General features: G+C 36.1%; 1 protein-coding gene across 1 annotated transcript in view; it reads left to right on the forward strand.

Annotated features, from left to right (window-relative positions):
- Nucleotides 1–24215, forward strand: part of BBOX1 (gamma-butyrobetaine hydroxylase 1) — a gene marked incomplete at both ends in the record, with an annotated part of 56050 nt that overhangs the window by 13718 nt on the left and 18117 nt on the right. Inside the window, one exon of the mRNA XM_080703876.1 lies at nt 3878–4076. Coding sequence (XP_080560002.1) covers nt 3878–4076 — 199 coding nt within the window. The remainder of the gene's footprint in view (nt 1–3877; nt 4077–24215) is intronic.

Here is a 24215-nt window from a genome sequence, read left to right on the forward strand (position 1 = left end):
GAAACTAGCTCCTAAGAGGTAGGATGGTAATTTACACCCAGGCCTCTCTACCTCCAACTTTTTCCCCCATGCATGTCTTTTCTAACACAGGATCAGTCATATGTGGCCATTTAAATTTAATAGTATCTATTTCTTTACATCTTTGCCAGCATTTATTATTGTTTGTATTCTTGATGATTGCCATTCTAGCTGGAATTAAATAAAATTTCAGTGTAGTTTGTTCATATATTTATTGGCCACTTGTGTTTCTTCTTTTGAGAAGTATTGATGGCACTACAAACTAATACAGCCACTATAGAGATCAGTGTGGTGGTACCTCAGAAAATTGGGAATGGAACCATCATAGGACCCAGCAATACCTCTCCTGGACATCTTTCCAAAGGAACTGAAGTCAGAATAATATAGTAATACATGTATATTTATGTTTGTAGCAACACAATTCACAAAAGCCAAATGACGGAACTAGCCTAGGTGACCATCAACAGATGAATGGATCACAAAACTCTGATATATATATACTCAGCCATAAAAAAGAACAAAATCATGTCATTTTTTTCAGGAAAATGATTGGGACTTGAGAATATTATATAAAGCAAGATTAGCCAGACTCTAAGAGTTGTATGTTTTCTCCCATAGTGGAAGCTAGACAAAAACTGGTAAACAAAGATAACCTCAGAGAGAGGAGGAAAGACTCCATTGGAGTGATGGAGAGAATCTAGAGAGGGAGCAGGGGTACAGAGACATAAGGAAGGTAACAGTAGAAACAATGCTATATTAAATCATATATATATATATATATAATCGTATATTAAATTACCAATTCTAATCTCAAGGGCATGTATGGAAAGGGGGAGGGAGAGGTGGGATATGGAGGAAAATGCCAAAAATTTAGAAGACCCCCTCAGCTGTAGTTTATGCAAACTTTTTTCAAAGATAAAAACTAATGGTGATGGATAATACTGATGTCAGTATGAAAATGTCAAATAATTCTCCCTCTAATCCTCGGTGTGTCCCTGATTTCCATCTGAGTCTTGACTAAGTTTAAAGTTGTCTTCAGTATTTAAGTTGCTGGATATAGTCCACTTAGGAGTAAGCTTTAGAGAGACGTGATGGTGATTTGTTATTTGTTCCCCTAACACTGATATTTTACTCAGGAACTTTTTCTTCTTACTGGAAACCAAATGGCCTTTCTAAATAGTCAGTCCATATGCAATATTTATGACATTCATCGCCCTTTCTTGGCAGACCTTTGTGATTGGTATCAGTTATTACAATCTGGAGACATAGAATGCATGAGCAAATGGGAGTGGTAAAACAAGCATAATTCAATACTCAGACAAAGCCAAGCAGATCACTCCTTTGAAAAGAGTTTCTTTCATATAAAGCCAACTCTGATTTTAGAAGAAGAAATACTTGAGGCATGAGAGAACAGACCTGGGGAAGTCATGCATGTAAGAGTAGTTGGGCATCATTAAAAAAGAGTTAGATAAAGATCAGAATATCTTATGCCTCTGGAGTATCTTGAATATATGTCAACCATAGTACATCTCATTGAACCCAAGAGCAGTCTACCATGGAATTATATCCACATCCTTTTTTGTTTTAAAATAGGGTCTCACAGCCAGGCGTGGTGGCATACCCTTGTAATCCCAGTACTTGGGAGGCTGAGACAGGAGGACTGCAGGTTCGAAGCCAGCTTCAACAACTAAGTGAGGAATTTAGCATTTAGTAAGACCCTGTTTCCAAATAAAAACTAAAATAAGCCTGGGGGTGTAGCCCAGAAGTAAAGGGCCCCTAAGTTCTGTTCCATCCCCATTACCACAAGAAATAAGTCTCACAAAGTTGCCTAGGGTCACCTCAAACCTACAGTCTTCCTATGTCAGCCTCCCAAGTATTGGGATTACAGGCATGTGCCATCATGCCTGGCCCATAGTGTGTGTGTGTGAAGGGGCTGTATGTGTGTTTGGTATTTTGTTGTTGTTGTTGTTTTGGTTACTGGGGTTACCTCTGGGCTACATTCCCAAACTTTTTATTTTGTATTTTCAAGTAGGTTCTCACTAATTTTCTGGGGAATTTTACTACGTTGCTGAGTTTAGCCTGGAACCTGGGATCCTTCTGTTTCAGCCTCCCAAGTACTGGGGTTACAGGCATGCACCACCATGCCTGGCCCATACTTTGTTTGAATCATCAGCTTTCATGTCCAATTCTTCTGTAGACTATAAGCTTCCTAAAGCCTACTGACTATCCACAGTCCCCTATGACACTGTAAAGTACTGTTTATTAAAAAGATAAGCCAAAAAAATAATTATTGAGGTGCTAGAATGCTCAAGAAATACCCCCCAAAGACAAGCATCATCCTGAAACCTTCGGTCCTCATTGTGTATTATTGCTTCAATAAATTGCTATGGTCTAAAGTAATAAAGCCCAAGCACTGACCTACTTCTCTTAGCCAAAGTGTATTGGTTATTATAGTGGTTATTCCCACAGAGAGAAAAGAGTTAAAATAAAAAATTAGTAATGAGCAGCTGTGTATCAATTTGACTGCTTAAGATAATATAGTAAATCTACTGCAGAATGCATTCAATACTAAATAATATTAACAGATTCTAATAGAATTAATGCAACTGCCAGGGTGTCCTAATATATAGTTTGTAATTTAGCTCTTGGAAATTCTGGTTCACTGCCTAAACTGTTATGCTTAATAACCCAGAAACATTGGCAATATATATACTAATCACTTAATTAGGTTTTCCGACATACACACACCTACTTACTCCTGCAAATGTCTTCATGCAGTTAGCTGGTAGAATAACAAGTGTGTCTTGGCACCTGCATGTATCTTTTCACTAACAAAACTACTGATTTCTTTTTTTTTTAATCCCATTTTTAAAGAAACAACCATAAGGAACACCAAAGAGGAAATGATTTCCATTCCATAACTGCAAGTGGCACTGGCCCATTCTTCATTCTTAAACTGAGCTCTGTGGGACTGGTTTTCAAGCCCCATATATTTCTTTGTTAGAAAAGTAAATAATTGGTCAGGATGATATTAAGATCATAAGTTCTCATTCCGTCTTGTGAGGAAAGTGTTCCTTCCTAAAGCAATTCCCTTCCCAGAAAAAGAAAGAAATCAAGTGGATTAGCTTGTGTTAGGTCTTTCCTAAATGCAGTTGTTAATGTAATTGTTTTTCTTGGAAAAGTTACATTTCCTCTGTTTCATTTTCTTCTAAGAGAACCTGCTCTGTAAGCCTATTCTTTTTCATATGTGTTTTCTTTTTGTTTTCACAAACTTGTTTTGTTTGCAGTACTGGGTATTGAACCCAGAGCCTCATGCATGCTAGGCAAGCTTTTTACCCCTGAGCTACACCTCCAGCCCTTAAGTAAACACTTCCATAAGGATTTCATTATCAGGAATAAGAGAGCTAAGGAAAAGCATTTGACCTTATCTCCTGGGCTGCAACCAAAGTATGTGTGCATCCCAAGAACTCACCTCCAGCTCTCACACCCCATGGCCAGCTTTTCTGATCCGAAGAACAACTTGATCCCAGAGACAGCATCTAATTCCTAAGGACATACAGGCCAAGAGCCATTCATAAGCTAAATAACATTTCCTCAGCAAATGGAGTATTCAAGTTACCAGTTATGGTCCAGACACAGTTGTAGGCAGGAGGCATATAACAGACTGTCATGACGTTAATGAAGAAAAGCCTGGTGACAGGCATTTCTGGTATATCTAGCATTTAGCAAACTCCATGATAAATCAGAGGTCACCTCTAGTGAATTAGTCCCTTCTTTATGTTTACCATATTATTAGGTAAAAGTATTATTATTAGGTAAAAATAAAACCATCTGGTTTCTTCATTTTCTTATTTCACAGAATGTCAGTACTGGGGGTCAGAACTTCAGCTGCCCACACTGAATTTTGAAGATGTTTTAAGAAATGATGAACATGCATACATGTGGCTCTCCAGCCTCAAGAAAGTCGGCATTGTGCGGCTCACTGGAGCATCTGACAAGCGAGGAGAAATCCTAAAGCTTGGGAAAAGGATTGGTTTCCTTTACCTCACATTTTATGGGTGAGTCACCAAATGGTTTATATACTGCCTTCACAAAGACAATTTGATATATTTCACAGGGGGGTGGGGTTTGGGGGGAAAAGGGTGGTACTCCATTGACTGAAGATTCAGAAATATTCATAATGTCTTGAATGAAATGTCACACGGAAAGAGGAGTCTAAAGGTCTCTCTTAGAGAATGACTATAATTTTTAAGAAGCCTAAGAGCTCTAAGACCTCAGACAACAAAGATATCTGGCAAGTTATGAGTGATGTATTAGTCTGCTCAAGCTGCTGTAACAAAACACCAAAGACAGGGTGACCTAAATAATAGAAATTAATTTCTCACAGTTCTGCAAGCTGGGAGTCCAAATTCAAAGTATTGATGGGGTTAGTTTCTTGATTATAGATAACTGTCTCCTCACTGTGTCTCTAATGTGGCCTTTCCTCTGTGTATAACACACTCCTGCTATCTCTTCCTCTTCTTCTATAGACAACCAGTTATTTGGTTAGGACCCTACAGTGACAACATTATTTAACTTTAATTTCCTCAGGAAAGAACATTTATTTAAATGCATTGGGGTTTTGGGATTCAATGGGGAAGGCACAATTCCGTCTATAATAGGATAGAATATTGTGTTTTTCCAAGGCTTTTAAAATACTTAACTTCCTAAATGTTAAAGTTTATTAAAGTTTTATCTCTTAAAAGTTAGCCTAAAATAAAGTTGGATCCTGAGAATTTGAAACCAATCAAGACATAATTATAGATATAGAAATTTTTTTTCAATACTAGGGATTGAACCCAGAGACTTTCTTCCTCTGACCCACACCGTTAGGCCTATTTTTTATTCTTTATTTTGAATCAGGGCTATTTCACTAAGTTAGAGAGAGCCTCACTAAGTAGCTGAGACTGGCCAAAACCTATGATCCTCTTGTCTCTGCCTCCCAAGTACCAGGATTCCAAGTGTAGACCACCAGCCTGGATCATCAAGAGATGTTTTAACAAGGTGAAACTAACATTCAGACAAGTGATCCTATGTGATTTAGTATAACAGAAAATATAATTAATTTTAACTTAAGAACAAGAAGCTATTTTGATAAGAATTTCCTACAAAGTGACATTATAGTTAGTGAAATACTAATAATAGGAAATCTGAAAGTTGGGGGATAGCTGAATTTGTAATCATTAAGGTGAGTATCTCATGCAAGATGGATACAATTATTTTGGGGTCCATAAGTAGAAAGCATCAAAAGTTAAAGAGACCTTCAAAATCCAAAAGTTGCAAACTGGTAGTACACAAGTTGTATTCAGATGTTTTTGTTTCAATCCACATGATGTTAAAAAAAAAAAAACAGAATTAGTTGTCCACACTTAAAACCTGAGAGGCTTTAAATGTACATGTATCTACCATTTTTTGAATAATAAAATCTAGCAACAACAAAACCTAAAAGCCAGAATGCCACTGAACTGCTGGTCTAAGTAGAGTGTTCACCCTGAAGAGCTGGCCAAAATCCTACCCCTACCCTAGACCTTCCAGGGACCCGCTAGCATTTTAGTTTACCACCCCTAATCTAGAGTATAACAAGACCTTGTCTTAGATAAGCAGAGCATCAAAAATATTCAGTCACTTCCCTTCAATAATTTAAGTAAGTTTATTCATAGCAAAGGCTCTACAATGTTTAGATTTTGACAACCAAGGCTCCGCGGCCATCCTAAGATTTTACTGATACTATTAGCAGGTTTGCATTATATAAAATTTGCACATCCTCTCCATCTTCAAGGATTTGTGTTTGCTTAGAGATTACAGCAGTAATAGTAACAACAAATAAGATAAAAATATTTGAAATTAGTAAGAGCCTCAAGTGTATTATTTGTTCTTTAATTTCCACAAGATTTTGAAGTAAATCCAATTCACTGATAAGGAAACTTAAGCCCCAAAAGTTAATTTATTACTCAAGTTTCTACAAATATTATTAAAGGAATCAAAATTATAAATCTGGGGTTTCCTAACCACACTTCTCTATTTTACTATAAATAATACGAAAAAAGTACCTGGAACCAGGTATGGTAGTAAATGCCTGTAATCCCAGTACTTGGGAGATTGAGACAAGAGTACCATAGTTTCAAGACCAGCTGCAGCAACTTAATAAGACTCTCAGCATCGTATTAAGACCCTGTTTCAAAAAAAAATTTTAAAGGGCTGGAGATAGAGCCTGAGAGTAGAATGCCTCTGGGCTTAACCCCCCGCATCACACACACACACACACACACACACACACACACACACACACACACACGGAAAAGAAAAGATGTGTTCAGGCACTATAATTAAACAAAGCATTTCAAAATAAATTTCCTCTAAGTTGCTTTGCTTAGTTTCTATTTGCTAATAACAAACTCTGTGTATTGTTCCAACATATTTCACAATTTCATGACAGTGACTGAATTTAGGGGCTCTTTTTCAGAGTTCCCTAACTCCACCCACCCACTCATCTCACTGAGGAACAGAATCCCAGTTCTGATTTACAATTTGTCTTTTGTTTTGTTTCTACAGGTCCTATGAAAGGGCTTAATAACTTGGCCACTCATTAAATATTGTGAAATTTATTGGAATAAATACTAACAGTTTGTTGTCAAAACAAATTTGACCTTCTGCTGCTACTCTGTTTTCTTAATCCAAGACTTTTTCATCTAACCAAAGAGGTAGATCTTTCCTCATCTCACCTTCCTCAGATGATCAGAATTTCTTCCAAGAATTTCTCAAACTATACATATAACGTGAAATCCTTTTTTTGCCACATTACTCCTACTTCTACACTTATTACCAAAATCTCTCCATTTAAAATTTGGGGGAAAATTTTTAATTCTCTACCTCAAGAACTGAAAAAAACAGTTTTATTTTTGTTCCTTTGTTTTGTTTGCTGTTGTTGAGAAAGAAGTGATAAATGTCTCCTCTTTCTCTTCACAGTAATATGGAAAAGTGATATTGAAATCTGGATAAGAGGAGATTTAAAAGAAAATTGAAGCATGTCCCTTATTCTAATATCTCAGTATTCTAAGAGATCCTAAAATAATGAGTCTCAACCTTGGATGCATATTGACATTGGATAGCCAGTTTTAAAAATGCAGACATCTAGGTCCTATCTCCAAACATTTTTCTTTCATAGGACTATTATTGAACATAAGTATCAGAATTTTTAAAAGGTCATCAGGCAATCTGTGCATAGTGGTACATGCTTATAATCCTAGCTGCTTTGGATGCTGAGGTAGAAAGATTACAAGTTTGAGAGCAGCTTAGCAATTTAGAAGACCTTAACCTAAAATAAAAAACAAAAAGGGGCTAAAAGTATAACCCAATTGTAGAATACCCCTGAGTTTGATCAGTAGTACCACAGAAAAAGAAAACAACGATAACAAAAAAAAATGGCATACAATTTCATGTACAGCCAAAGTTGAATACCTTTGGTTAAGAAAAAGGGATGTTTCTTTCAAGGTTGGCATGTCTCAATTGCAATATTACTTGAGTGATTTAAATCCTCTGGACTCTCTTGGGTTCTATTTATAACAGAATCAATCTCTACTCTGTTACTGGGCACAGTGGACACAACTGTATTCTTAGTACTTGAGAGATAGGGATAAGAGAATCACAGGTTTGATGCCAGCATGCAGTAACACAGCAAGACCCTGTCTCAAAATAAAAACTGAAGCCAGGCGTGGTGGTGCACGCTTTTAATCCCCACACTTGGGAGGCGGAGACAAGAGGATCACACAGGTTAAAAGCCACCTTCACTGGCTTAAGAGACCCTGTTTCCAAATAAAAATATGAAATAGGTCTGGGAGTATAGCCCGAAGGTAGAAGGGTTTCAAATAAATAAATAAATAAATAAATAAATAAATAAATAAATAAATAAATACTGAAAAGGGCTAGGATTGTAACTCTATGGTAGGACATCATGAGTTCTATTCCAAGTTTTTCAAAATAAAAATACTAATTAGGTCCCTGTCCTTCAGATATTTGTTTCACCATTGGCAAAATGCTTATTCTTGTTTGAAAAAATAACTAGCTGATGAGTGAATGGGATGAATAAATGATAAACAAAAGCGAATATATAATTGAGAAGAGGTACTGACTAAAATAGAAGAGAAATGGGGAAAAGAAAGTGGGAGCAAGTTAAAGGTAAACTTTGCTTTTTATAAAGATTTGCCAAGGAGACACATGACAGCTCTTGCTTACATGCCAAAAACAATAATAGCTTGCTGGTGGTGGCACTTTGGCATGCCTTTCCAGTGAAATGAATACCTACCTAGTGCTTTTCCATTCAAATGGAGTGCAAATATGTAGGCTTTAAAATGCATGGGTCTAAAATGAGAAACAAAAATAGCTATTTTTAGTTCTTGGCTGTCATCTCAATTGTTAAGTGGTTGGCTAGAAAAATTTAAAAAAAAAGATTTAAGCATATCATGCAGTCTTCATGTAGAGTAGGCAGGGGATAAATGTTTCAAAAATAAATGCATGCCTAGATGCTTTTAAAAGGACTATAAGTAAGCAGATGCATTCAATAATTATTAGAGTATTTCATAATTATAAAGTTATGTTCAACTAAATCAAAATGGTAATAGATTTAAGGACAAACATACACATCATTTTCCACATTGCATTTTCTCAGATGCTTGTCATTATTTTGTCAGCACATCATGTAGGCAATATTTTTTGTGCAACCATGTGAAATTCTCAGTAACCCTCATGCCGTGATGATGAAAGCCTTCCTAGAATAGAAGAATAAGAGCACGTAATACTGGGCGTGGTGGCACACGTTTATAATCCCCACACTTGGGAGGCGGAGACAGGAGGATCACGCAGGTTCGAAGCCAGCCTCACTGGCTTTAGAGACCCTGTTTCCAAATAAAAATATAAAAATGGGTCTGGGAGTGTAGAAGGGTATCCAGGAACCCCAGTACCACCAAAAATAAAAAAATTAAAAATAAAAACATAAAAAAGAGCAGGTAAAGAAACTCCTGCTGTCAATTTTGTGATAGATAGATATAGATATGTAGATATAGATATTGATATTTATATATTATGTAGATATAGACATAGAAGTTTATAAAAAGATTGCATTTTTAGGAGGTTATAAACTTTTAACTTGGAACAATATAGTTTTTGGCAAAGTGGAGCCAAAACTTCATCAAATGTCTTCCCCTGTCCACCACTACCAAAACAAATAAATAAATAAAATTAACAAAATAACTTTTTGGATCTGTTTTGCAAGAAGTAATATTATAGAAAAATTATCTTAATTTTATGACATGATTTAACTTAATCATGACATGATTTTAACAGAATATCTTTATTGAATAGTAGTGTGGGCAAGCACTGTGTGCTAGGTCTTTGGTTCTAAACTAGTCTTAACTCTACAAATAGTGGCCTAATTAGGATTGCATTTTAAGTACTATATTCATGCCTGAAACACAGTTATATCTCAGGAAAAGTATGCTAAGATATTAAAGACATCAAAGCTTGGCATGGTGGCACATATCTGTAACCCCTGTACTTGGGAAGCTGAGACAGGAGGATCACTGGTTTATTGCCAGCCTCAGCAACTTAGTGAGGCTTTCAGCAACTTAGTAAGATTCTGTTTATAAAAAGAATAGAATAAGCCTGAGAGTGTTGCTCAGAGTTAGAAATCTCCTGGATTCAATCCCCAGACTTAAACATGGAATACTTCTAACAGGTGAAAGCATTAAACATTTTTTCTCAGCATTGTTGGTGTTTACTAGTCCTTAGTTGAAAAATTAACCTATGGGCAACTCAAAGCAACTCTTTTTCATTAAAAAAAAAGTCAAGAAAAAAATAGAATAAATTTTTAAACTTTAACCAGCAAATTTTCTTTCCAGAATAGAGCCCAGAAGTTCAGATTTTCTTTGTTTTTCTAAGAATGTTTTATTTTCTGGTACAAGAAATTTTCATTGATACATGTAGCAAACCTCAAAGTGGTAAGAATAATCAATTTTTCAAAAATGAAAATATTATTTCTGAAATATTAGTGTCAGGAATAAAATTAAAAAGGCAAGAGAAAGAAAGGAAAGGTGTTAGTAAAAATAAAAATATGTATATTGGTGTCAAATTTTATCTTGTGGAGCATTACACAGAAGCTGTATAATTTGTGAATAACCATTATAAGTCTACAAGTTACAACAGAAATATAAATAAATACTTGGGACCACATCTTTCCAAAAGGTTAGGAAAAAATTAAGGACTGGACATCCTACCACATCTGTACTGCATTAAATCCCAGAAAGCCGTCCACAGAACCAATGGGGGGAATCAAGTATAACCACGGCTTCTCCACAGGCTATTTGTAGGTTGAAAAGTTGATCTAAGTTTTTAGTGTAGTCTCCTAGGCCTATCCAACTCTCCTCCACTGAGGGCTTCCCTCTCTCTTTCTTCAGGAATGTTATAATACCTGTTATGCCCTTGCAGGTCTTTAGATGAAAGTTTGCTAGAAAAATATAAAATCCTACTACTACTTCTACTTAGTTTGCATCTGAGTGGGTTCCTTGAAGGCAAGCTTCATCAGATGAATACATAAAGTCAAGCAAAAATGTTTCTAGTGGGCTGCTTGTCAAGCACACCAGCCAGACCAGTTAAGAATTAGCAATACTGAAGTGGTCTCCGGGGAGTACAACAATATAGTCTTTCCAGCATCCACTGGATTTTTGCTAATATTTCTGAATGATGTCTGCAAGCCAACTCAGCAGCATTTTACACATTAGGTTGTATTAGAGATTGAAAATGTATGAGTGAAAAATATCCTTAGTCCTTGGCATCCAGCCACTTAGAAATTCTCCTACCATTAGCACTGACTCCAAATCTGACTTTGAAATAGCTACTTGCTTGACATACATGTTACCAAAAAAGCAAATGTAAAATGTGGGGATGAAACAGTGAAAGAAACAACAAGTTCAAAGATTTTGTTGACATTTCTAGCCATGAAGTTTCTCGAGAAAACCACACAGCCCTTCTTGAATAAAAATGCCTTGTGGGTTTTGAAAAACAGCCTTGAAGCTATTCAGACTTGGGAAGAAAACTTGTCTGAGTTCTGACTGTAGTTGTAATCCAACCCGACTTTGTAAAAAATTCATACTGGGACTTTTTTAATGAGTTGTTTTAAATATAGTAACAACAATAGTGTTTGAGTAAGTGGGGGGGGGACCTTTAAAATGTGTATTCAAGTAAGTATTAGGGTTTCTTACACAGAGTAATTTCTTACACAGAGTAACAAGCTGTGTTCTTGTAGCCATCTTGAATGCCAGTTTATGTGATCAGCCAAGGGCCAGTCCCTGGGGCTCCTTCCGTGGAATTAAGTTTCATAGTAATTAGTGCTGCTGCCAACAAAACCACTTGAGGATGATGTCATCTCATGAATGGAAGGAAAATTAATTTTTATGTCTCATGTTGTTCTAGCAATCATATGGGAAAATTTCTGAGATAACCTAGTATGGCAGTTACTTCTCCACTAGTCCCCTGACTCCCATTGATCACCTCGTGGGCTACCAGGACAGGCTGTTGTCACTTCAATGAGAAAGATAACTTTCTATTAAGCACTTTCTATGTACTAAGTACCGAGCTCAGTTACTTATTGTCATTATCTTGAGTATTCACCATTTTTAGAAGAATTATTCCCCCATCTTACAGGTAAAAAAGGCAGAAAAATTAGGCTATCAAGCCAGGGTTACTTGGCCCAATAACCTGCCTTCTTTACTTTACTCCATTGCTACCAGGAGGATTTATCATTATCTCACATTTCCCTCAAGGTTTATAACGGCATAGTAATTTTCATGTAACAAACGTGGCTTCTCCTCATAGTCCAGATGCAAAGAAATAGACAGGTTTATATAGAAGTTGTGCAAACTCAGTCAGAGCAACATCAGAATGTTATGTCTTTCCTCTTTTTTAAGTTCAAATTTATAGCCAGCTATGTCTGAAGAAAGAAAATAACAATGGACACAGATAATTTATCACAAGAGAAAAATTATCTTCATCTTTTCACATTTAAATCTTAACTAGTATCTAATTCTTGTTCAGATGAAAGAAATTAGGCATAATTTGACAAACTCACAAGCACATGCGAAACTACTGCATATGCTTCATGCTGAATTCTCACAAAGTAATCTTTTTTTCTTTTTTGCAATGCATTATGCCCTTAGTTTTTCATAATAAAGGCTTTTAGGAATTCCTTTGGAGCAAATTTGTGTGTGTGTGTGTGTGTGTGTGTGTGTGTGTGTGTGTGTATTATAGGGGATTGAACCCACAGTCTCATGCATGCTAGGCAAGTGCTCTACCACTGGACTACATATCCAGGCCTATTGTCACCCTTTTTGCTATGTTTTTAGAGGCAGTGGGTATCTTTCTATTACAACCTGTCATCATTAAATAATTTTTTAAAAAAACATCTTACTTAATTTTATTTTTCAACTTTTATTGAGATATGATGGACAAAAAGAAATATATATACTAAAGGGGTACAATATGTTTTGATAACTGTACATACTATAAAATGAGTACCACAAAAATGCAATTCATATATCCATCACCTCATATCGCTACCTCTTAAGTATTTGTATGCATGTGCGTGTGTGAGCACGTCAAGAACACTTGACATTTACTTTTCTAGAAAATTTCAAGTACATGATACATTTAATTAACTATAGTCACCATGCTGTACATAGGTTTTTAGTATTTATATCTTAACTGAAGGTTTGTACCTTTTTAACCTTTTTCTTCTACTCCTAATTTATGGTAACCTCCATTCTTCTCTTTATGACATGAGTTCTTATGGTAAATCATACTACAGATACAGAAAATTACATAAAACAAACAGAAATTAATGAATTATTATATGGTGAATACTCTTAAACTCCACCAAGATCAAGAAATGAAACATTACCCAAATATCCCACATCTTCCAACCTAAACAGACCTTTCTCCTCAAATATAATGGCTATACTGAATTTTATGGTATTTGATTCCTTACAATCCTGATTTAGAGTATTATCATCCATATGTGCATCCCTTGGTACTACAATTAAGTCTTCCTGCTTTCTAGTTTTTCAATATTCTTCTTTCTCTCTTCTATAATTAGTTCAAGTGAATATAAATTTACTCCTTAGCAAAAATCCTGCAGCAATGGATATCTACTTATTTTGGTTGTCTGAAGCTCATTCTCTTGTAAATTACTCAGAAAAGTCTCATGAGAATAATGTTATCTGAGTTCTTGCATATTGACAACATTCACAAATAGCTGAGGCTGTCCATGAACTGCGATCCTCCTGTCTCAGCCTCCCAAATGCTGGGATTACAAGCATGTACCACCACGCCTGGCTAAACCACGCCAATTTGTATTCCATATAGACTATAATTTCTTTGTAGTACAAGTACTGTGTCTATTCTATTTACTTCTGGATTCCGAGTGTCTAGTCCTTGGTAGTGTATAATATAATAATGGAAAAATGGGTATCTAATGCATGACTGCATCTAGTAATTCATATGTGGATATGTCACAACTATAATATGTGATATAATATTTCTTTAGGTGATTAAAACTTGGAGTTTTGCCAGGCATGGTGGCGCACACTTGTAATCCCCGCGCTTGGGAGGCAGAGACAGGAGGATTGACCCTGTTTCCAAAAAAGAAAAAAAAATGTATAAAATAGGTCTGGGAGTGTAGCCCGAAGGTAGAAGGGCTTCCAGGAACCCCAGTACCACCAAAAAAAATTGGAGTTTTTGTTTATTTTAGCTAAGAACAATATTTCATTTTTAAGTTTAAAAGTAAAAATAACATGGACATTCTGTTCTGTATTCAAGGGTGTAAGTAACAGTGCTCAAAATAAGGCATTCTTGTAAAATATGACGAGAAGAGTTTATGGTAGATTGGAAGTTGTAGTTGTTGGTGAAAAAAAATCCAGGTTTGCACACATGGAACATATTTTCATATAAGAAGTATTACCAAAAAGAGATTACAAATTAATCTAGCATGATTTTCCAGTGTGACCACTAATCAAAAGAATAAAACATATCAAACTCAATCACCAAGCTAAACATGAAAAGGAGGTAAGGGGAGGGAATAGGGCGAGAATTGGGTAAGGGCTAATTGGATGATGTGTGCATGTATGCCTCTACCATCTTGTACTTCATTAAGATGTATGACTACAATGCACCAGTAAAAAAATTAAAAAAGACAGTAAAAATCTATCACCAAAGATATAAAGAACTTATCCAGCAAAAACAATATTCAAATATTCCATAAACATGAAAGAATCCAAAGTTTTTATAAAACACTATTAATATTGAGGATGTTTATGATTAGCCTCTATGTTTGGATGTATCTAGTAAATTTGGCATTCAAACTAATCAAAAAAAATATTGTCTAAAAGTCACAAGTGTAGGACATCTTATCAAAACCTGAATAATGTCTTCAATAACAATAGGGAAATTTTCTAATGAAATGTCAAGAATGACATAAAAAGCTCAGTAGAAATCCTTAGGTTTGCTTAAAATAGTATCTTTGGTGGAAACAGGAATACATGTAGAGATGCAATTACCTCTGGTAGCACAATAGCAAGCAAGTCGGTAAGATGTCATATTGAGCTTGCCTCTTCAGTTTTAAAAGAATTTTTTTCCATGGCTGCTTCAGTCATGGCAATTCTTGATAATCTTGAGTTTCTGTCTACTTAGAATATTAGAATCTAGCTTTAATGAGAGGTATATGCACATACATCCACTTCTCAGTAAAACCCCATAGCTGGGCTTTAAAAAATAGTTTCTACCCAAGCCAGTATGTAATGTTGATATATATTTCTACAGTGTTTCCCTGCAAATCTGGATTGGGATTGGATAAGTAAAATCTTAAGAGTCTTAGACAATAACAGTCTGTTTGTCATGATTAATTTCTACAAGGAGTTAGAAAGGAAAACTAAATGACATTTTGGAGCTTTTTCCGGACTTGTGCTATAACCATTCGAATGTGTTATGGTTTGAATTGGTGAGTTCCTTCCCTAGAATATATCATATTATGTGAGCATAGACTTTCAGGCTATATGTCCTATACCATGTCTATGATACTGGAGTTCTATCATCTCCTAACAGTTATCTCAGAGAACCAGAGAATTCTGATGGCGCCAACTCACAGGCTTCCTCCCTGTAGAAACCAGTTAATGTCAAAGAAATTAAGAATCTGTTCTCTGGCTGAAGTTTGCGCTTTGACTCTCAGCCAGCTCTTGGCTATAATAGAACTCGGTCAGTTTAACCTTGATCATAGGGGAAACCAAAAATAATAATGTAGGTAGGTCAATGCAAACTCATCATTACTTTTCAAAAGGAAATCTGTACAGTCATTTCCAACTGACATTTTCAACAGAATTGTCTTTTTAGTCAGAAGATATTATATATTCTAGTTCAATAAATAGTTTTGGTTCTCCTTAAATCTTTTCTTATATATTTATAATTCTTGAAATGCCAATGTTGAAAATAGTATGGATCTACATTTTATGCAGGCTCTAGAATCAAATGAACCTCTTAAAAAATGTGCATTTCTTGGCTACAGTCATGTGATATAATGAACTGCTTGACTCCTCTTGAAAATAGGTTGCAACAGAGACTATGTATCCTCTTCCCATTTTGTTTGATTCCTTACCAGTTCATGGCTCCCTATGGATGGCTGTTGGACCTTTAATGAAAGATGTATCAAATTTTCCACTCTAATTTTAAATAGATAAAGCAGAATAGGATTGCTGGTTTCATTCTGTCGCAAATAACAAGTAAGCAACCCTACTTTAGCCCCTTAAGACAAATATTTTCATATGTGGCAAAAGGTTTTAGGTTGTATCCCTGTGAAAAAGAGGAAAAAGCTATCAACTTATGTGTTTTAGCTTTTTACCATCTCCTGTGAACACCATCATTCATACTTCCATTTATCATGTAAAGATGGAGGCTCCAAAAAGTCACCCCCTGCATCTTCTTCTGCACAGTCTGTCAATATTTCTTTGGTTCTTTGTTCTAGAATAGACACTGGGAGGAGAGCAGACTATTCTGCATTCAAAGAGTACACAATGAAAAAGAGGAAAGAGAATAATATAATCATAGATCTAAAATAGATTCAACTAATGGTAGTTCTTGGGGAATTGCAACTACAGTAACAAAACACCCACAATTTCAATAAATAAGATAAATAAATATTCATTGGGAGTCCTGAGTGGAGAAATAATTTTATTTGTATTATCAGTACTAGAGATGAAACCCAGAGGTATCTACCTCTGAACTACATCCTCAGCACTTTTTATATCTTTTGTTATGAAACAGGACTTCACTAAGTTGCTGAAGCTTGTCTTGAATCGGCAATCCTCCTGTCTCAGCCTCCCAGGTACTGGGATTATAGGCGTGTACCACATGCCTGTCTGAGGAATAAATATTAGGTAATCAGAAACTAAAAAGAGAAAAATCCATCCCCAATCTATGTCTTCAGGAAAACATAGTAGAAATATGTATCAATTTTACATGCAGGCTTTAGTAGAAACTATATTTTAAAGCCCAGCCATGGAGTTTTACTGAGATGAAGGTGTATGTGCATGTACCTCTCATTAAAGCTAAATTCTAATGTTCTAAGACTGCAATCCAAGATTTTCAAGAATTGCCATGACTGAAGCAGCCAGGGAACTATATTCTTCTTTTGTTTATTACAAATTATCAATATGTAAGAAAGAAGTTAAGGAGACCTAAAATAATTTCAACAAGAATGTATATCTTCAGACTAAGAAGACAATGCCATTGACAATGTCAATAGGAAATTACTTCGGATATCATTTTAAAAAATAATGATGATTTTGCATTGATCTAAAAAAGCATCTTCTATGTGTCAGATACAGACCTTGCTTCTTTGTTACAGCAAGTCTTTGAAGTATATGTAAATACTTCAAAATATTGCTATACACATATATAAATTGTGGCTCAGAAATAATAAACTGTCCCGGATCATACAGCAGGTGAGTTACAAATCCAGGATTGGAATGAGTCCAGTTTAAACATAATAACTTATAAGAATCTAGAATCCAGGTCATATCTACTGACAATGAGCTGAGCTTTGAGCAGTGGGTATAGGTAGATGAAAAAGAATGGGAAGAAAACAAGAAGCAAGAGAAAAGGCAGAAAAGTACAGGCAAACTATATAATGAGATCAACATCATTAGAAAAGATAACGAGTATGGCAGTAGTTGACAAGGTGAGAAAATTGTATTCAATACTTGAATTCTAAGTAAGCTACTCTAAATAATATCTCTTTGATCCTAAAGAATAAAAAAAAATAGCTTTCAGCAGAGAAATAGCAAGGTAAGCATGAAGCACAAAGGAGGTCTGGCAGGTTGTGGTATGTGGTGTATGGTGGAATACTAGGAGCAAGAAACCTGCCAAAGGTGACATTTGGTGAAAGCTAAAACACAAAAACCAAGGGCTTCCTTTATGTCCTCCTTTGTCAACCTGTGAATGAAGACTTTTATAAAGCACAAATAAGTCATCTAAGTTTGGTCAATCAAATGGCCTATAAAAGGAAGTCCTGGATTTCTGCCTCCTGTACCTACTCCTCAAAAAAGGGATATTCTAGGTATTAATTCTTATTTTTAATTTCCTGAGTTTTGGAAGTCTTGTTTTAGAAATTTCTGCCTGTTCCTATTTGGAGTGTTACACCTGTTCCCTCCTCTAGTAATTTCAGTTTCTTATCTAATTTCCAGGTCTTAGATCCATCTCAGTTTGGCTCTTATGCAAGATGAGAGGTAGGGATTTAATTTTATGTTTCTACAAATGGAATAGAAACTGATTTATCCAACAAGATAATGTGTTTTGACACAGTGAATCTCAGCAAATGGGATTCACCGTCTCTCTCTGGTTCCTTGTGCTAAAAAGTTTGACATCATTCTAGACCCCCTTCCCTTATAGCCTACCTCTAATATGTAAGAGCATCCTGTTATTGCCACCTTTAAAATTCAGACCTGACTGTTCTTTCCTATGATGGCAGCTAGTCTAGTCTTGGTCATCATAATTTCTTCTTCTTTTCACCTTTTCCTTAGTACCATGTACACCCTACCCACATACATTCAGCAATTAAAGCAATTATTTAAATTTTTTGGGGTTGTATAGTTTACACAATGGAAATGTTCCAGTGGTTTCCCATCACATGTGAAGTAGAAACAGGAATCTCTATCTTAGTCCCAGCACACTTCTGGACCTGCCTTCTATTAGCACTTCTGCTCTGCTGCCCATTCTGGATCCCCTGGAGCCACACTAGTCTTGTTCTTTCACAAATGTGCCAGGCATACCACACACTCAGCACCATTGCAGCTCAGGTTCCTCTGCCTAAAATACATCTCCCAGAAAAATCACATTTTCTCTTGCCTTATTTTATTTGGCCACCTATCTGTAGGGTGCCCCCAAAGCATCATCTCAGCACCCCCTGCTTCTTCTCCTTCTCTATATCTTGCCTTTTGTTGCAGCACTTTATTAAATTTGATAATTACATTTTTTGTCCTTTTTCTTCATTGATCTATCTCTAATGCTAAGTCCATACATGCATACATGTTAAACATAGGTTTACCCAAAAGTAATTTGATGAAGCTGGGCGTGGTGGCACATGCTTGTAATCCCAGCATTTGGGAGGCTGAGACAAAAGGATTGCAGTCCACCAACAGCCTCAGCTGCTTAGTGAGGCCCTTTGCAACTCACTGAGACCCTGTTTCAAAAACAAATAAAAAGGCGGCTGGGGGTGTCACTCAGAGGTAAAATGCCACTAGGTTCAATCCCCAGTACCGCAAAAAACATAACATAAAACAATAATAATAATAATAATAATAATAATAATAATAATAATAATTTGATGTAGCACATGCTTGTAATCCTAGAACTTGGGAGACTGAGACAGGAGGATCATAGGTTCATGGACAACCTCAGGAACTTAGTGAGGTCTTCCACAACTTAGTGAGACCCTATTTCAAAATAAAAAAATAAAATAGAGCTAGGGATATAGTTCAGAGATGGAACCTCCCAAAATGTAATCCCCAGTATCACAAAAAATATTTGATTAATATGAACATAAATTTTTTTATTGGTACACTGTATTCATACATCATAGTGGGATACAAACTTTTGTAGACATACATGCACACATCGCCCAGTCAGCCCCCACGCGATCCCCACCCCATTCTCTCCCCATCCCTCCCTCCCATGCTTGGCTTAGTGGTTGACATCTAGTATTATATCAATTTATCCTAAATTAAAAATGATAATCTCACATAACAGTTTCATTTGTCTGATACCAAGCTTTTGATGACTTAAAGATAACATTTCAATATTTCTTTTTACTTTCTTTCTTACCAGAGAATATTTTTTCTATTTTTTGAGGTGAAACTATCATATATTTATATATTTATTTTTCAGAAAAAAAAATATATCCTAATATGGAATATGGACTCTAGATACCCAAAACGATCTTGAAAAAGAACAAAGCTAGAAGATATATATTTTCTGATTTCAAACCATATAAAGCTACAATAATTGAAACTGTGTAGCACTATTCTAAAGGCAGATATATAAACCCTTGGAGTTAAATAAAAGCCTAGAGCTAAATTCTTCCCTATATTGTCAAGTTATTTTTGACAAGGTTTCCACGAACATTTGGTGGTGGAAATAATAATCTTTTAACTAAATATTGTTGAAACATAATAATTACATGGAAAAGAATAAATTTGGACCCTTACCTAATCCCATATACAGATATTAACTCAAAATAGATAAAAGACCTAAATATAAATCTTAAGACTATAAACTTTTAGGAGAAAATCTGGGTCATAAAACCTCACAACATTGAAATTGGCAGTGATTTCTTGGATATGATTTCAATGGCACAGGCAACAGAAGAGTATACAAACTCCCTAAAAAAAAAAAAAAAAATATATATATATATATATATATATATATATATATATATATATATATATATTGTATATCCAAAGACAATGTAAACAGAGTTAACAGTTACTAATTGAATGGGATAAAATATTTCCAAATGCTATATCTGAAGGTATATTAATATTCCAACTAGAAATCCTAAAAATTAACAACAATAAAGGCAAACAATACCATTTAGAGATAGGTAAAAGACTAACATAAGTAATGAATCTCCACAGATAACCAATCTTAGTTGACTGTTGGATGGAAACTCTTGTTTCTCTGGTTCTGGTGTGTGTTACCTATTTCTTCTTTGTAGTTAATCTCTTTGAGTATTTTCTCTAGTGCTGGTTTTGAAGACATAAATTCCTTCAGTTTCTGTTTGTCATGGAAACTTCTTATTTCTCCATCTAATTTGATAGAAAGTTTTGCTGGGTAGGAAATTTTTGGCTGGAAGTTGTTTTCTTTCAGAGTTTGGAATATGTTACTCCAAGCCCTTCTGGCTCTCATCACTTGGTTTGGGAAGTCTGGAGTGATTCTAATTGGTTTGCCTCTGAATGTCACTTGGCCCTTTGTTTTTGTTGCCTTTAAGATTCTCTGCTTGGCTTCCACATTGGTCATTTTGACAATTATGTGGCATGGGGATCCTCTTCTCCGATCCTGTCTAAAGGGAGTTCTATAAGTTTCCTGGACCTGTGTATCAACCTCTTGCTCTATGTTTGGAAAATTTTCTATTACTTCCTTGAAGAGATTGTTGATCCCTTTGGTTTCACTTTCTTTTCCCTCCTCTATTCCAATTATTCTTAGGTTAGCTCTCTTAAAATGGGCCCATATTTCTTCAATATCAGATTCCTGCTGTCGGATATTTTTTTCTAGATTAGAAACTATGCGTTCATTTTTGGAATGATCATCTTCTAAGAGCGAGATTCTGTTCTCCATGTGGTCTAATTGGTTGTTTGTGCTTTGAATTGAGGCCTTTACTTCATTAATTGCATCCTTTATCTCTTTTTGGCTCTCTCTGGGTTCTTTTCAAAGCACCTCTATTATTTCTACAGTTATTTTCCTGATTTGATCTTCTAGAAATCTCTGATTTTCTGTTTTATCGGGTTCTGATGTTGTGGGGTTGTGGGCATTCATTGTTCCAGTATTATTCCTCTTTCCCATGATTTCGGAAGTTTGTGCTTTCTCTGGGTTCTTCCCTTGGGTCACTATGACTTCACTTAAGGTGTTCTGGATCTCGAGTCAGTAGTATCTCAGACCCCACTACTCCTTTACTGGGTTGTATCACAGAGTCTCCGACCCAGAGAGTCGATAGAGGCTGCTTTAGACTGTGGGGGGTGCCAGGTTGCACGTTCTCCTATGGTGTAATATCTCTGCCACCGCCCCTCCCCCACTGGGTCAAGTCCCTGGGAGTACAGTACTGGGATTTCTCTTCTGTGGCCCGCAATTTGACTCACTGTTCTTGAGTACGCAGATGTAGCTGTACTGGATTCGGTGAAATCTCTGCTGCTGCCTCCGGTGGCAATATGGTGCCGCTGCTACGCCCTCGGCCGTGAGGCTGGCATATTTCTTCTTGGTTTTGATTTCCACCCTGAATCCCTGCGGCGTGTGCTGAGCTCAGCCACTGGGAGCTTTAGATTTTACCTGCGGTGAGAAATCCCACCTGGCTGTCCCGCAGCAGCTCACCTCGGCTTGCTGTAGCCGTTTGGTGAATTTGCCGCTGCCGCCGGCAGTATGGCGCTGCTGCCGCATCCTCAGGCTTGAGGCCGGTGTATCTCCTCTGTGGCTTTGAGCTCTGTTCTCAGTCAGCTTTCTCTCTGGAGCCTGGTGATTTTTTTGTTTCTCTGGTGATGGTGTTTTCTGGCTATGAAAGGCGCTGATTTTGTGGTAATCGAGATTGGTTGTTAGCGGGGCTCTTAAGCCCCGCTTTTCTCGGTCGCCATCTTCCCAGAAGTCCCCTGAACATAAATTAATAATAAATATTTTAACAGAAATAAATACATGTAGTGGCTTTTTAAAAGCTAGCTTTGCTTGAACCACAGCTTACTTAAAACTTCTGAATCAAGGTACTTTTTTATAAGTGAGATAAAAAACAATTCTGTGTCGTTTGGTACATTCATAATTTAAAGTAAATATTGCCTCAATTTTGTTTTTAGTTTGTTTCATTTTGTTTGGTTTGGTTGTTTGTTTGCTTGTGGTACTGGGTATTGACCTCAGGAGCATTTTACCTCCAAGCTACCACCACCTTTCTGACCTTTTCTTAGTTATTTTTTTTAATAGGGTCTCACTAGATTTTTAAGAGTCTTGCTAAATTGCTGAGACTGGTCTTGAGCCAGTGATTTTCCTGTCTCATTCTCCCAAGTACTGAGATGACGAAAGCATGCCATAATGCCTGGCTCAATTGAGTTTCAACACATCTTTATTGATAGTGCTATTTAAAAGAAAAATTACTCATTATTCAATTTGGAATCATAAGAAACAAACTCATTACATTGAAAATGGTAAATAAAGAGATGGAATCAAGTATTATCTCATGATCTTTAAGTTTTTTAAGGCAATCTACTTAATAAATAAAAATAGTCAGTTTGACTATTTTCAACCCCTGGTGAAATAATGGAGCTAGCCACTGAGCATGAACTTATACAAACATCACTAAAAGATATCCAGTCATGTCTTGCAAGAAAAACATAAAACTTAGCCAGGTGTGGAGATGCACACTGTAATATAAGTACTTGGGAGGCTGAGACAAGAAGATTGAAGGTTGAGACGATTTCTGCAAATAGTGAGACTCTCATCAACCTAGTGAAACTCTGTCTCAAATGAGAAATGAAAAATTAGGGCTGGAGATGTAGTTCAAAGACAGAATGCCTCTGGGTTCAATCCTCAGTACCACACAGACAAAAAGAGAGTGAAGGATCATGTTTTCTTTAATATGTGCAGGATAGGGAGTAATTGGGAGACTCCAGATGATGAAGAAAAATCTCAAGGGAGCCAGGGAAGAGATATAAGGGTAGGGGTAAAGGAAGATTTAGGTTCATTAATAGACATAGTACCATAGACTCTGTATATACATGTGAATATATGCCATTGTTAATCTGAGTACTCCATATTGGGAGAGAGGAAAACGAGAAAGGGGAGCATACAAAGGTGTGCATGTATGTCATTGTCAACATGATTTACATTATGATGTGAGACTATAATACACCAATAAAAACACAAAAATAAAAAGTAAATAAAATGGATGTGTGTGTGTGTGTGTGTGTGTGTGTGTGTGTGTAGGTTTAAAAACTTTTTTAAAAGATGGAGAATGGAGTCTGTTCAGCCTCTGCATTCAGCTGTATCCAGAAATACAGAAAATAGGGGAACAAGTCAATGGCACAATGAGCATGCAGCCAATGAAGTCCAGACTGAAAAACTTCATAGACCTCTACTGTTTGTCCCTTAAACAATAAATTGGAAGGAGAATGGTGTATAGGAAAGGTGTATATTAATAGACCTAAAACACATAACAGTTGTTTTCTGAGCAAGATTAAACATTATATTGAAAAATGCACATTTAGGTGATAAAACTATAAAGAATTCCAAGGAAATTATAACTGTAGAAGTCATACTTATGCTACTTTGGAGAAGAGAGGAGGGATTGTAACTAGGATGAGCATTTGTAAAAAGCTTTACTTTCTTGGTGCTGAGACAACTTAATATCCATATTCCCAAAAACTGATGCTGGACCCTTTACCACACACCATACACAAAATTCAACTCATTGACAAAAATGGATCAATTGCCTAAAAATAAAATCTGAAACTATAAAAATCCTGGAAGAAAGCATAGAGGAAAATCTCCAAAACATTAAACAAGGCAAGGGATTTGTAGACATAGTACCAAAATCATGAATAACAGCAAAAATGATAAATTATACTTCATCAAATTTAAAAACTTTTGTGAATCTAATGACATTAGCTCGAGATAAATAATCACCTGCAAAATAATTGAAAAAGCCGGGTGTGGTAGCGCATGCTTATATTCCCCACACTTGGGAGGCAAAGACAGGAGGATCGCACAGGTTCAAAGCCAGCCTTGCCGGCTTAAGAGACCCTGTTTCCAAATAAAAATATAAAATAGGCCTGGGAGTGAAGCCTGGAGGTAGGAGGGTTTCCAGGAACCCCAGTACC

Source organism: Muscardinus avellanarius, assembly GCF_963383645.1.
Source record: "Muscardinus avellanarius genome assembly, chromosome: 1".
NCBI classification, from domain to species: Eukaryota; Metazoa; Chordata; class Mammalia; order Rodentia; family Gliridae; genus Muscardinus; species Muscardinus avellanarius.